This window comes from Mobula birostris, chromosome 9 (genome assembly GCF_030028105.1).
Source record: "Mobula birostris isolate sMobBir1 chromosome 9, sMobBir1.hap1, whole genome shotgun sequence".
In the NCBI taxonomy this organism is placed as follows: Eukaryota; Metazoa; Chordata; class Chondrichthyes; order Myliobatiformes; family Myliobatidae; genus Mobula; species Mobula birostris.
This window is the reverse complement of record NC_092378.1, coordinates 108,392,811-108,407,358: the sequence shown is the minus strand read 5'-3', so window position 1 is coordinate 108,407,358 and position 14,548 is coordinate 108,392,811. Positions and strand designations below refer to the sequence as shown.

Genomic DNA, 14,548 nt, shown 5'->3' with positions numbered 1-14,548 from the left:
AAGGTTATGGTGAGAAGGCAGGAGAGTGGGACTAAATGGGAGAATGGATCAGCTCATGATAAAATGGTGGAGCAGACTCGATGGGCCGAATGGCTGATCTCTGCTCCTTGTCTTATGGTCTTATATTCAGATAATGAAACAGCTGAACTGTGCTACTGCAATAGTGCCATCTACAATGTTAGAAGGCTTCCTTTAATGATGAGGAATTACTTACTTTTCTCAGCTCTGGTGAGTATATATTTGATCCCTGTGGATTTAGCAAAGGGGCTTAAAAAAGAAAGACAAGCGGCTTCCTTTGCTAAAAGTAGCAAAATTGGTTTTAAAGTTTGGTTGAAGCCTGGAGATATGTTGAGGAAATTTCATCAATTTCACTTCAGCTAGGACAACAGCTATGTACCATAGAAAGCCAAGTGAATTTATTGTCATGTGCCCAAGTACAGTAAGGTACGGGTGCAATGAAAACCTTGCAGCAACATCACAAACGTGTCGGTTCACAAAAAGTACAGAATGTAAATTATACACAAGTGCATTGCCAGAAGGATTTACCCACCTCTGCTCGGTAAGGGAGGAATATGGCACTGGCCAGGTTTCCTGTAATCCCACTCAGGATGTAGATTATAGATATCCGAAGCCACCCCGCCAATTTTTCCAGGTCCCTAAGGATTGTCATTTGGAAGCAGATGGACACAAAGCAGTGGAGAATCCTGTGGGGCGATAAAATAAATGAGCGTGACCACCAACGTACACTTTCCATGTATCAAAAAGGGCTTTTACTTTTGTCACTCGAAATCATAGAACTCTCCAAACCTGTAAAACAACACATGATCAAAATTTTGTACACCATACACATTTGGGATTTAGAAGAATTGGGGGTGTCCTCATTGAAACCTAACAAATGTTGAAAGGTTTCAATAGAGTGGATGTGCAGGGGATGTTTCCTATGGTGGGGGAGTCTAGGACCAGAGGACACAGCCTCAGAATAGAGGGCATCCTTTTAGAATGGAGATGAGGCTGAATTTCTTTAGCCAAAGAGTCATGAATCTGTGAAATTCGTTGCCAGTCCTCTGTACTGCCCATAGTTTGACAGCATTCCCTTCAGCTTCGACTGAGAAACATGTAAATATTCAATTCAAAAACAATAACTGTGTCCAGGCCCAACCATCTTCATCTGCTTATTAATTACGTTCCCTCAAATCAGTACACCAGAAGGGGAGATGTTTGCTTATGACTGAAGAGTTCAATCGATTTACAGTATTTTAGAGTTTCGGTAGTCTTTCATACTCACATGACCAGACTACACTTCAGGCTTGGGTCAACTCGTAGGCATAATCTACCAGTAGGTCTTTGAGATGTGGGTGGAAACCGGACCACCTAGACTAAACCCTTGTGCTGACAGAAAACGTGCAAGATCAACATGGACAAGATCAGAAATCAGAATTGAGCCCGAATCGCTGGAGAAGCCAGGCAGCAGCATTTACTGCACTCATAGTCATCATCTTTGAGGGCTATTAGAATGGGAAAATATGAAGTCTGGATCTTCCAGCTACACAGAATCCATCTGCAATAAATTAACCTTTGACACGCTGCTCAGAGTTTCTAGAGTGAGACATGAACTCATAATCATCCAAGTCAGGACACTAGTGATAACAACAGAAGTGTGGCTGGCTGGCAAGAATAACACTACATCCAGTTAAAAACAGGAAATGCTGAAATCACATGGATACAGTGGAGAAAAAGACAACATCTCAGGCTGTTGTGTTTAGCTTTTGCTTCCAGATCCTGTCTCTTGTATTTTGCTACTATATCAAAGGGAACCTAAATCTGAAAGTTTTAGAGGTGACCAGCGTTCTGCTCAAATCATTTACTGAGATTGACTAGCATGGTGAGCACTTTATAACATGGGGCATTTAAATGGTACAATAATTGGATTAAAAGAGCATTAAAAGTTTCTGTACTACAGCATGTAGGTCAAGTGCATTTGCTTAGTCATTGATGCAATACACATGATGTCAATTTATAGGAAGTTAGTGATAAAAAAAATCAAAAAAATATTTTCTCTATTTACTGGCATTTAGAACATAACAGCACAGTACAGGTCCCTTGGCCAATGATATTGTGCTGACCTTTTAATCTGCTTTAAGATCAATCTAACCCTTCCATCCTACATAGCCCACCATTTTTTTTCTATCATCCACGTGCCTATCTAATAGTTTTTTCCAAACGTCCCAATGTGTCTGTCTCTAGTACCAACCTGGCAGGGCTTTTCACACACCCAGCATTCTGTGTCAAGTACTTCCATATGAGAATCTCCAGAGTGCTCAAAAATAGGACAAGTGGTATCAACTATTGAGTACAAACATAAGAGCTTAGTAATTACCAGATTAAAAAGAAAGGTTTCCATTTTCCTTCCTTAAAACAGATTCCTTACACATTTAGTCCTCTCAACTCGCTCAGCATCCCACTCGTGAGGCGAGGTTTATTGAAGTCTCCAACTTACTTTCTTACAGATGAAAACTGATTTCAAGCTTATACACGCTTTGCAGAACACACAACTCATAAGTACCCTACTGGTCAGTAAATGGTGAGTGGAAGATACTATAATGTCATCCATGTTGGTTAGAACGGCACAGGACAGCTGAAGAGAAAGCCATTGAAGCATTGCTTGACTAAGTATTGCCTTTCCATTTATTAAATGGTTTACCTTGGAATAAGCTGCACAAAGCTGATTCTATTTGCCAGTGTTCAGACACGTGCAGGCGAAGCTTATGAAGAAATGCAGGCATTAATAGCCAGGTTGAAGGTGAGAATTAGAACTATGTTCTGTGGAAGGTTCATGTGACTGGCCGTTGCAGGATTATCTCTACAGTTTATAATGAGATTGGAGTGATAGTGATTATGAATCCAGCAATCCATCTTATGTAGCCTCTGGGTTTTACTTACTTCAGGTTACACAGCTGCTTGGCAAAACTACTACAAATATCATATCCTATTTCTACTGTAGTCTTTCAAGATCCATCAAAAAGACCTTAAAAACATTTAGCCATCGTGGTATCAGTTACTCCCCACTTTTGCTGTGCACAGCATCTCCATTTTCATTTTAATCTCAACATTTTAAAAGAAACACACAAACAACTTTGATTTTATATAACGTTTCACTGACATTCTAATGATTGTGTGGAGAAAAACATTGATATGGGTGCCAAAATTAACACATGCTTCTGTGTATTGCTCCTGCTCACGACTGACAGTATCAGGATGCAGCAACTTTAGACAGTCTAGTTACTAGAACATGTCAATAAAATTGCCCAAATTTCTCTTCTAAAGGAAGAAAGTACTGAAGTTATTAGTTGAACTGAACAACCACTGACCTTATTGACGATCTCTACGCCAAGATCAATTGATTTAGTGTTTTTTATAAACGCAAAAGCATGTCCACTGCTCCTTCCCATTAACATAAAACACAATACAGTGCCAAGACACAGGCAGATGTTTAAAGGCTTGACTAGAGAGGTAGGTGTTAAGGAGCACCGTGGAGGAAACAGAAACTAGGGAGGAAATTCTAGAACACAAGACCCTTGCGATCAAAGCTGCGGCTGTGCTGGTGTGATTAGATCTGAGGGTAGTCAGAAGCAGAGCAGGTTGGAAATGTGGAAGGACAAAGTCACAAAGAGACTTGAAAGAAAAGGGAAATCACAAATCAATAAATATCTGACACTGAAAGGACAAGGGTGGTGAGTTAATGGGATTTAGTACACAACATAGGTGTAACAGTTTTGAATTGCCTTAGCAGAGCAAGAGAGGCAAGGCAGAGGTGCAATGAAATAATCGCCAAACTTTAGTTTACTACCAAGGTGTGGTTGAGAGTTCCAGGTAAATGAGCTGAGTTGTGGAGTTGGGTGAAGGAATGCAAGATGGAAATGAGTGCCTTCAGTGGTGTTGATACATGTTGCAAAGCTCAATTCAGGACTCAGCCTGATGGTCAGGTTGCAAAAGGTTTGCTCAGATTCATACTATTACCAAGGAGAGGAATGGAGTTTTACTTTATTTTATTGAGATACAGCACAGAATAGGCACTTCGAGCCACACCACCCAACATACCCCTGATATAACCCTAGCTTAATAATGGGACAATTTACAGAGACCAACTAATCTACCAACCAATAGGAATTCTGCAGGTGCTGGAAATTCAAGCAACACACATAAAAGTTGCTGGTGAACGCAGCAGGCCAGGCAGCATCTGTAGGAAGAGGTGCAGTCGACGTTTCAGGCCGAGACCCTAACGTCCTGACGAAGGGTCTCGGCCTGAAACGTCGACTGCACCTCTTCCTACAGATGCTGCCTGGCCTGCTGCGTTCACCAGCAACTTTTATGTGTGTTGCTTTAATTTACCAACCGATAGGTCTTTCAACTGTGGGAAGAAACCAGAGCACCCGGAGGAAACCCACATGGTCATGGGGAAAACGTACAAACTCCTTACAGGCAGTGATGGGAACTGAACCTGGGTCACCTGTACTGTATAAAGCGTTGTGCTAACTACTATGCTACCATGCTGCCCTTCATAGAACAAGGGAAAAAAACTGGTTGAGCCCAAAGCTCAATTGCAATTCTAGCTTTACATGAATTTATTTAAGGAACCAACACTGGAAGTCAGATAACTGGACTGACGATTTATAAGCAAAGTATCAAGTTAAGCAAAGTGGTACTGATGAGGAGGAAGTGGATGGAACCTGGTATAGCACCTTGGATGATGTGCCATCGGGCAAATGCGATGGCAAACCAGGAAGGCCAGGAGCAATAAGGAACGGCAAGAGCAGCCTTTGCACCGGAGAGAGAAAAAAAAAATATGAAGCCAAAAAAATTGGAAAAAAAAAAGGAAAGGAGGGATTGCATGTAGCACGGAGGTTTACTATGATGTTAATTCCATAGTGGGCAATTAATCACTCTACCAACTGATGTCAGTCAGAAGCAGCCTGATTCAAATAGCGAGTTCCAAGAAAATTTGTTTGTTCACTACGTGCCGTGTTGTAGACGTGAGCAGTCATGATCTTTCCATGAACGTGATTGTTCTTGGCAAATTTTTCTAGAGAAGTGGTTTGCCATTGTCTTCTCCTGGGCAGTGCCTTTACAAGACGGGTGACCCCACCCAGCCATGACCAATACTCTTCAAAGGTTGTCTACCTGGATTCAGTGGTCTCATAACCAGGAATTGTGATATGCACCAGCTGCTCCCATGACTTCATGTGACCCTGATCGGGGGTGGGGGTAAATGGGTACTACATCTTGCCCAAGGGTGACCCGCAGGCTAGCGGAGGAAAGGAGTGCCTTACACTCCTTCGATAGACACATCGCCTTGTCAAGACAGCCATGAATTTGGGAACTGACACATGCCTAATAAGAAGTGGAGGCTAGGGTGGAAAGGTAGTTTTTCTTAAAAGAATGATGATGGCAGATGAGAGGGGACAGAAAAATTAAAAGCTTTTTAACACAGTGGCCAGGAGGGGAAGGATTGCATATTATAAGGAATAAGGTAATAGAAGAGTGGTGGGACAGGAAAACTTTGAATAGAAAATGGGGATTATGTAGGGATGGGAGACGACAGGAATTAGCAAAAAAAGATGGGAGTGCAGATGTTGGGGAGGGGTAGGAAGCAGTGAAGGATCTGATTATGGATGCCATAATTTTCAAAATTTTCATACTTTGCATGGATGTTCCTGCTTTCTGTTAATGCCCTTCTTGAATCACTTCAGTCTGTGTCCTCTAATAGGGCTGCTGGATTGAGAGTTCCAGAATGGACTAGAATTTCAGCTGTCAACTTTCCCCCAGATTTGCCACACAGATTAGGAAGGATCATGTCTTTCATTGCTGTTGTCAGTCATGGCAAGTTGCTTACATGCCATTTTTGTTGAGAGTAACACACTACAGCCCTGGTATGATGTGGTAGAAGAATGAAAACTTAGGGTGATAAACAAGATGACAATTGTGTGAGGCGCATTGTAATTGCTGGTAAAAGATTAAAAGACTAATGATGCTGGATATGACCATCAGGTCAGGCAGCACCTGTAAGGAGAGAAACAGAGGTCAGCAGTGCAGGGTCACTGACCTGAAATGTTAATTCTAAATATTCTTGAGCTGAACTTAACCAGGCAGTTCCAGGGCTGTCTAAATATGGCTCTTTGTAATTGGCTATTTTATTAACTGGATTTAAATTCTGCAGTTCTTATGTTGATACATCAATGTATCGCTCACTCAATAACCAGGGTTCTGAATCATTAATATAAGAATATAATCATGCTCTAGTAGGTTACATATCTTGACAGAAGTTGAGAAACAATGATAGTTATGAGGCTGGATCTCTCAAGTCTGAGCAGTTTCACTTCCCATCTTGTGCTCTAGTTCCTGCCCACCTCCTTAATGTCCTACAACCTTGAGTAACTTATTTCAATTCTGGTTTTTTGATTATCCCTGCTGTATCTTCGACATCATTGTTGACAGCTACAACTTCTGTGTCCGGACCCCAAAACTCTTTCCTCTTTGCTCTCCTCAACTGAGCTTGGATAATTTTCTTTTGTCTGATAATGCTCCTGTGATGCATCAAAGTTGATACCCTTGATGTGGTCCTCATTTATTCTCCCTTCAGAGTAGTGACAGAGATTTCAGTGAGTATTTCTATCCTTTCTCTGTCAGTGAACCTGGTTGTTGCCTACAAAAACAATTCACATTGCAGAGTCATTGTTGACAGCAAGTATTGCCCATGGCGATTGGGCGGCAGAGCTGGAAGAGCAGCTGCCTCACAATGATAGAGACCTGGACGCAGCAATCAAGCCTTGGGCTCTTTTACAGTACAGTTGACCCAGGTTCAACTCCTGTCGCTGCCTGTAGGGAGTTTGTACCTTGTCCCTGTAACTGCTCCAGTTTCTTCCCACAGTCCAAAGATGTGGCAGCTGGGAGGTGAATTGTTCATTGTAAACTGTCTCATGATTAGGCTAGCATTAAATTGGGGATTGCTGGGCAGTGTGGTTCGAAGGGCCAGATGCGCCTATGCCACACTCTATCTTCAATAAATAAATATTCTGGAACTGGTGAAATGATCACAATGTCGTAAGAGGACAACTAATTCAGTAGCATATTAGGAGGGGGAATTGGGCACTTCTCCTAGACTGGCCTTCATGTGACTCCATCCATCCTTCTACAATGTGATTGACTTTCACTAACTGTCAGCAAGCGACTGAATTCAGGAACATCTTGGAATGGACAATAAACACCAGCCTGGCAAGCAACATCCACATCACAGGAATTAATCAAAACCTTGCATCTTTTCAAAGGCAAATGTGTCTTTTCCATGAACAGTTGATCACTTAGCAGCTCTATTTAAGAAAACCACAGTGCCTAATTAAGCAAGAGTGGACTGGAGCTCAGCTTCATCACACTGGAAGTGCTTACCCAGCATGGAGGAAGAGTGAAAGCCAGAGTCTGTAAAACTGATCAGGCACTTCAGGATTGAGGAATGGTAGAAGTCCACATACGTCATCCATGCAATGCACCTGGAAAATACAAAATACAATATTCTCAGCTCTGACAACGTAAAATTGCATTTACAGTGGTTTTTCACCATTTAAAGCAAAAATCACATTATTTTTCAATGCTGAGAAAACTTGGCTAGAATTAAGTATGTAAGATATAACCGTAATGCAGGGAAATAATGTTAGTATAAATCGGCAAAAAGATCAGCATGGACATGATGGGCAGAAGGACCTTTCCCTGTGCAGTACCATCACAGTGCACCTCCTTTCCTTTCTACTTTAATCTATATGCTCTACATGGCTAACTTTACATCAGTGATCCCCAACCTCCGGGCTACGAAGCATGCAGGGGTGCAGCGGCAGCCGGGACGCACCAGCACATCTTTAAGAAAAAAGCTGAAATAAACAAGCTAATTAATTAGGTGCCGCCTGGCACGTAAATGTCGCCCCAGATCAGAGGCGATTGTCGATTTCACTTGCTCTACGCGATGTTCACTCCTCTTTCCAGGACGCTGGAGCCTTTAGCTGTTCCATTGTTTGGTCAATTTAAATACCAGCCCAGACAGGCTGAAAAGACAGGGCTGTCAGGATCGAGGTGACATGTTGAATCTACACAAACTTCTAATAAAGTATAGGCGCTGCCATGCTTTCTTTGTAATGACAGTTACGTGTTGGTCACAGGACAGATCCTCTGACACTTTCAGAGAGAGAAACGTCAATCTTTAATGCCAAAGAATTTAAAGTTATTGACCCTCTCCACCTCAGTTCCTCTAATGAAGACTGGCTTCTGGGCAGCACCTAATTAATTAGCTTGTTTATTTTGGCTTTTTTCTTAAGGATGTGCTGGGTGCACTCTGGCTACTGCTGCGCCCCTGCAAGCTTCGCAGCCCAGACATTGGGGACCATTGCTTTAGATGGTTTCTGTCACTTCTTGATTCAAAATCAAGTCTTATTGCCTACTTAATTTCTTTTGCCACTGAAAGGAGGAAGGGATGTCTCTGAGGAAGCACGATTGCTCTGACATAGGTGGTACAAGTGGCATTCAAATGGTCCTGTCTTGCAGCTTTCACCTGCTTGATTCCTGGTGCAGCTCCTGGCATACCTTCCCGGACTCTTCATTGACTCAGACTTGGATCCACTGCTTTGATAGTGGTGGCAGAGCAGGGTTTATGAGGCTGCAGGTCATGGATGCAACTCTGCTATTGCTGATGGATCACAGTGCCTCTGGATGGCCAGTCCTGAGCCCTTGGAGATGATTCCCAGGGATAGGAATTTACTCAGATTTGGAAAGCATGGTATGGTTGAGGAACCATACCAGTTCCTTAAAGTGGTATAATTAGACCCTTTCTTTTGCTCATTTTCCAGAGCTCTTCAAATTATTTTCCCTCATTAGCCCACAAAATTTCCCTCTTAAATCCCTGACTGACCATTCAAACGGTAAACAAGGTACAGTTCAGATTCAGTTTTCGTGTAACCAATCTCTACCCATTCTAAAACAGATCCTGACTGAGGGAAGAAGGAATGGGGCAGGGTGGGAAAGTAGAATGAAAAACTTTAACAGGCAGACACTGGACATTGCCTGGGATGCTGGCTAACGTGTGGAAGTAGGTGCAACACAGCTGTACCTATTGTACCATCCAGCTTCAACCTCCACTGCAGAAAGTACAAGGCCAAGAGCAGATCTGTGGTGGCCATCCATCAGTAAGTTCCACAATGGCCCTAACCTGCTCCATTGTTGTTCATATTGTAACGGGCTGCACTATGCACTTAAGTCTTCATGCCTTGCAGTGCCTGGACTGGCCCAAAGCTTCCTGAAGGAGCTTAAATGAAAGCTAAGCAGATTGCATTTCCCAAGCAGCAGCCATTATGGATAAAACTTGTAGGAGAACAAGGATAAACAATGAAGTTCGACAGTTCCATGGATGGCCTGCTGGTTTTCTTAAAAAGTGAATAATTAAACTTAAAAATCTAATTCCTAAGTCAATGGTAAGAACAGCATTTACTATCCCTCCATAATTGCCCCAAGGCAGAAGTGAACTACCTTCTTGGACTACAATTGGACAGGAGATAAGTATATTAGACCATAAGATATAGGAGCAGAATTAGGCCATTTGGCCCATCGAGTCTGCTCTGCCATTTCATCATGGCTGATTCAATTTTCCTCTCAGCCCCAATCTCCTGCCTTCTCCCCGTATCCCATCATGCTCTGACCAATCATGAGTCTATCAATCTCTGCCTTAAATATACATAAAGACTTGGCCTCTACAGCTGCCTGAGGCAAAGTATTCCACAGATTCTCCACTCTGGCTGCTGTTAGTGCCAGCCTGTTGGTAGCAGGGTAGCTACACCTCCTGTTTGTTATTCTCACCACCGAACAACAGCTATTGTCACATGGCCTACATTTACATTTCCTTGGTCCAGTTTCACAGTGACTTGTGCAGCAGCTGCCTTACAGTGGCATGGATCAATGTTCAATCTTGAGCTTGGTTACTGTCTGTCTGGAATATTTTCTCCTTCCTGGGTGGGCTTCCACCAAGTGCCCCTCCCCCCGCCAATTTCTTTACACATTTCAAAAGACATGCAAGTTGGTAGCTTGATTGACCACTAAATTGCCCCTTGGTCCATGCGAATGACAAAATCTTGGGAAAATTGATGGGAATTCAAGGAAAATTAAAAAATGTGATTGTTTACTATAGTTAGCCATCTCCTTAACTCACCTGGAGTAAACTAATTTGGTCAAAAATGGCTATTGTTCTGCGGACCTCTGACTCGGTCCCAAGAGAAGGATCTCACATTTGGCACAGATGCTTGTTAGAAAGGCCATGATATTAGCTCACCTGCTGGTTCCATCATCACTGTAGGTGTTGATGGTCACAAAGTTTCCTCTTTCCTTTAATGGCTTAATTGTCCATACTTATTCACTAATCATGGCAGCACAATAGTACGTACATTAAATCCTAACCTTGGGTATTGTCTGAAAGGACTTCACATGCTCTAAAAGAAAACAGGTTACAGGATGCAGGGAAATAAGGATAAAAGTAATGGAAATAATGGGATTGCACCACTGAGCATGAATCCAAGGGAGCAGACAACCTCTGTTGTTATAAGTTTGTAGAAAACTCTGACTACATACAATGGCCAAAACAAGGCATCAAAATCTCTTGCTTTGGGTCACTTAAATGAGAACTGTAGGCAAGCTACATCTTATAGTGCAATATTTATTAATACAAATACATTTAAAGTCAAAATAGTAACTAGAAAATTATTAAAATAATTAAACTGAAAGTGGGGCTTGGTTTACAGCCTTATTTTCCTTTTCCTTAAAAAAAAGACGGAAGTTAACCCAAGTGCTCTGTGCATTTGCTGGTCTATTAAACAAAGTAGCTTAAAGATTTAGATCTAGTCAGTGCTTTGATTCCATCTACTGAGTGTTTAATTAAAGAATGCACATGAGGACACGTGCAACAGTCAATTCAGACTGCCAACACAGATATCATACTATTCAGGTTTAATCCTTGACTGTGTAGCATTCTCAAACTTCATTGAATATTTAACACCAGCCTCAAATGTGAAACTGAGCTTCAGAACATCTTGATCAGATTTTGGGCTTCTGTTTTAAAGTTCAAATTCATATTCAAAAGTGTGAAAGTTATAAACAGTGTTAGTGAGTGGTCTTTAAAAACTGGAATAGTTCCAGTTGTCCACCTACGGATTAATTTGCTGGGGCCAGATTATAAAACCAAGCAAGGGGGAGGAAAAAGAAACATCTCCAAAGCAGCTGAATAACTAGAAATAACTAGAGGCTTCTGAGAAGCAACAATTAAAATCTAACCCAAAAGCAAAAGCTGACTAGGTAACCAGACCATGACAGGAGCATAAAGCAACATAAATCAAAGTACTTGCATGCAGTGTTGGATATGTATCTCTGCAGATAACTCAAATTGGGACAAAAAACTTTTTTCAGCAGAACTCACTGTCCAAGTGATTCACTCTCCCCAAGTGGCTCACTCTACTTATCACTGAAAGTAAAATTGTGCTGCTTTGGACAGACTGAATAGAGCCCAACATTCACTTCACTCAAAGTGTGCCGAATTCTACATGCATTGAAGTGGTATGCTCCATCACCCAAGCTAATGGTTTCAATGCAAAGATACTGGGGATTAAAAAATAAATTAGATGAGCCATTGGTAACAGAGGATTACAGGAGGTTAAATGTAATAGATATTGGACAAATGTAGAGGCAAATGCAATGCCTATCTGTAGGTAAGAAAACTGTTATAATCTGCTATAGTTTGAGTTTTCCAACTTCTAGAGGAAATTAAATAAAAGTTGTTAAAAGTTTTCCTGCGAACTTAAAACTTCATCATTCACACTGATTCCTCCATTTATATCACACACCAGAATTCTCTTCAATTCTAACAGCAGTCTTATCAGCCAAGACCGCTAAGCAGAAAACTGCACACAAGGAGGAGCCCTTTTCCACTAATATTTAACATTGCTTTAAGGTTTAATTCTACAACTAAGAACATTTGGTTTCTGTGATGGGAAAATGAAAAAATAGAGACACTGGACCTCCAACCAGATTTTACAAGCTCTATCTCCCAAGGGAAACTACTGACAATAAGCCAAAACAGCAATGAAAAATAAAATGTTCGTGCACACAGTAAGTGAGCATCTCCAGTCAACTTTACAATGTTTTTTCCCCAGTAATCTGCTTCTTCCAGTACACAGAACAATGTACAATACACACAGATTGACTAAACTGTGATATACTGGCAAGAAAGAATAAAACTATTTAACATTAGCAACGACCATCATAATGCTAATTTATTAGTAATCACAGTATTAGTTCATAGTAGAGGATAGATTTCTGATTCATTCTAACTCACACCAACTTCACAGTACATGGTATTGAGTCCATTTAAAATTAATGCCACCAGAATGCCCTGTGCGTGCTGTATTTCCATTTAATGCGTCACATGCTAACGGCTATTACCAGAATCAAACACAAAATCAATGCCAAGTATGCAATGTAGATTCAAACCTGAGAGCAGAGTGTTGCTTCTTCATGGAAATAACCTTTCATGAATTCGCAATATTCCCTTGATGTAATTTCACATCTGCAAAACAAAACACAAAAGTGAAACCGTGGCAAAATGCAGTTAAAGTTGTGATATAGAACTCAATGCAAGTTCACACCTGGGAGCTTTGGTATTTAGCAGGAGAGCTAAGGCAATGCAGTGTTACCCTCTGATTGTTTTCAGGCTAGTTCCTTTATTTTGATAGAATTACATCCTTACAAACATCACTGCTCTGGTGACATAGCAGCCAGTTTTACCTGGATCAATTTCCACAAACAGAACATGACAACACGCTAATCGAACATTGCTTAAGCTTTGACAGAACTAAGGAAATCTGACTTTCGGCAATAGTATAAACTATTTACAAGAAAAAAAATACCATGGATATGAATACACAACGTCACAGCAGAAAATGGGAGAAGTACACGGCAGCCACATCGACAACCAAGAGAAAGGTAGGTGAAGAGTCCAGAGAGGGGCTGCAGCCACAGTATTAAAAGTATGTTTCACTTATAAAAAGCCTTCTGTTGAAGTGTTTTTGGAATTGTGTACTTTAACACTTTCACTCTTCAAACAGATCATTTTGTAGGAATTATGAAGCAGTGAAGTTCATGTCCCACATTAAAAGATCATCAATATGAATGAGAGCAGTACATAAAAATGCTGACAGATTAATGGAGAAGGGAACCACCAGGACAGGCACAAGAATAAGGTGCCTTTAGGCGTATGATAAATTGTACCAAAATACCACATTCAAAATCAAAGAAAGCTCTAAAGGTTGCAAAGAAACCAGCACTCATGCAAACAACTACAGTGAATTCTAGTTCATTGGGCCATTGGTTAACCAGGGCAACCTCTTATTTCAAACACTAAACAACAAAAATAAATCAAGAAAATAGCCAGCATTCCCATCATTTACTCAGGACACAGTGCCACCTAATTGGGACAGCAGACACTTGATGAACATTTTATAATTTGGGTCAGTCATGTGCATGTTATGTGGCTGTTAAGAGACTACAATAGGTTTAAATAGCTTCACTTGCATGTTTATGTTCAAATTTTTGTTAGTGAATAAATAACAGTAAGATCATGGAAAGAAACAAAAGGAAACCAAACAACAACGTGAATGGGGTTGATTCTGATCAACAGAACAACACCCCGCTCGGTAGGGGTAGTCATGGGCTGCAGGTGACACCAGCCCGTCATCCAGAGACTGTAAGCCAGGGGTCCCCAACCTTTCTCGCACTGTGGACCGGTTTCATGTTGACAATATTCTTGCGGACCGGCCGACCGTGGGGCGGGGGGGGAGATTAGACTACAATGACCATGAAGCCTTGCGCAGGCACCAGTGTGCATGCGTGTACGTGCCGCTTTTTCCTCTACAAATCATTTTTGGCGATTCAGTTCGGCGGGGCGGTTAATCACAAACGCAATATAGGTGATAAGTGGCTAATACACTTAATTTCGTTTCTAAAAGGGTTTATCTAACAAATTTAATATTAAACACACAGCGCATATTTTCTTCGCATGAATATAGCGATAAGTCAATTATCAGGGGAGCTTGAAGTAAGTGTTGAACGAACTTCCAGTAGAAGTGGTAGAGGCAGGTTCGGTATTATCATTTAAAGAAAAATTGGATAGGTATATGGACAGGAAAGGAATGCAGGGTTATGGGCTGAGTGCAGGTCGGTGGGACTAGGTGAGAGTAGCGTTCGGCACGGACTAGAAGGGCAGAGATCGCCCGTTTCTGTGCTGTAATTGTTTTATGGTTATATAAGTCAATAGCATCATAACATTTTAAGTAACGTTTGGATATTAAACACAGAGCACATATTTTCCCCGTATGAACATATAAAATCATTGCAACACACCAATATCGCTGAATCAGTGGGAGCCCTGGGCTTGTTTCCCTGCAACAAGACGGTGCCATTGAGGGGTGATGGGAGA

At 41.4% G+C, this 14,548-nt stretch overlaps 1 protein-coding gene across 9 annotated transcripts in view; it reads right to left on the bottom strand.

Annotated features, from left to right (window-relative positions):
* The window catches only part of rhbdf1a (rhomboid 5 homolog 1a (Drosophila)), a 383,683-nt gene that overhangs the window by 5,981 nt on the left and 363,154 nt on the right, over nucleotides 1-14,548 (bottom strand). For all 9 annotated transcript variants that reach the window (XM_072268572.1, XM_072268574.1, XM_072268575.1 and 6 more), the window contains 3 exons: nucleotides 12,565-12,640; nucleotides 7,441-7,541; nucleotides 551-704 (listed from right to left, as the gene is read on the bottom strand). In XM_072268572.1, coding sequence (XP_072124673.1) covers nucleotides 551-704; nucleotides 7,441-7,541; nucleotides 12,565-12,640 — 331 coding nt within the window. The remainder of the gene's footprint in view (nucleotides 1-550; nucleotides 705-7,440; nucleotides 7,542-12,564; nucleotides 12,641-14,548) is intronic.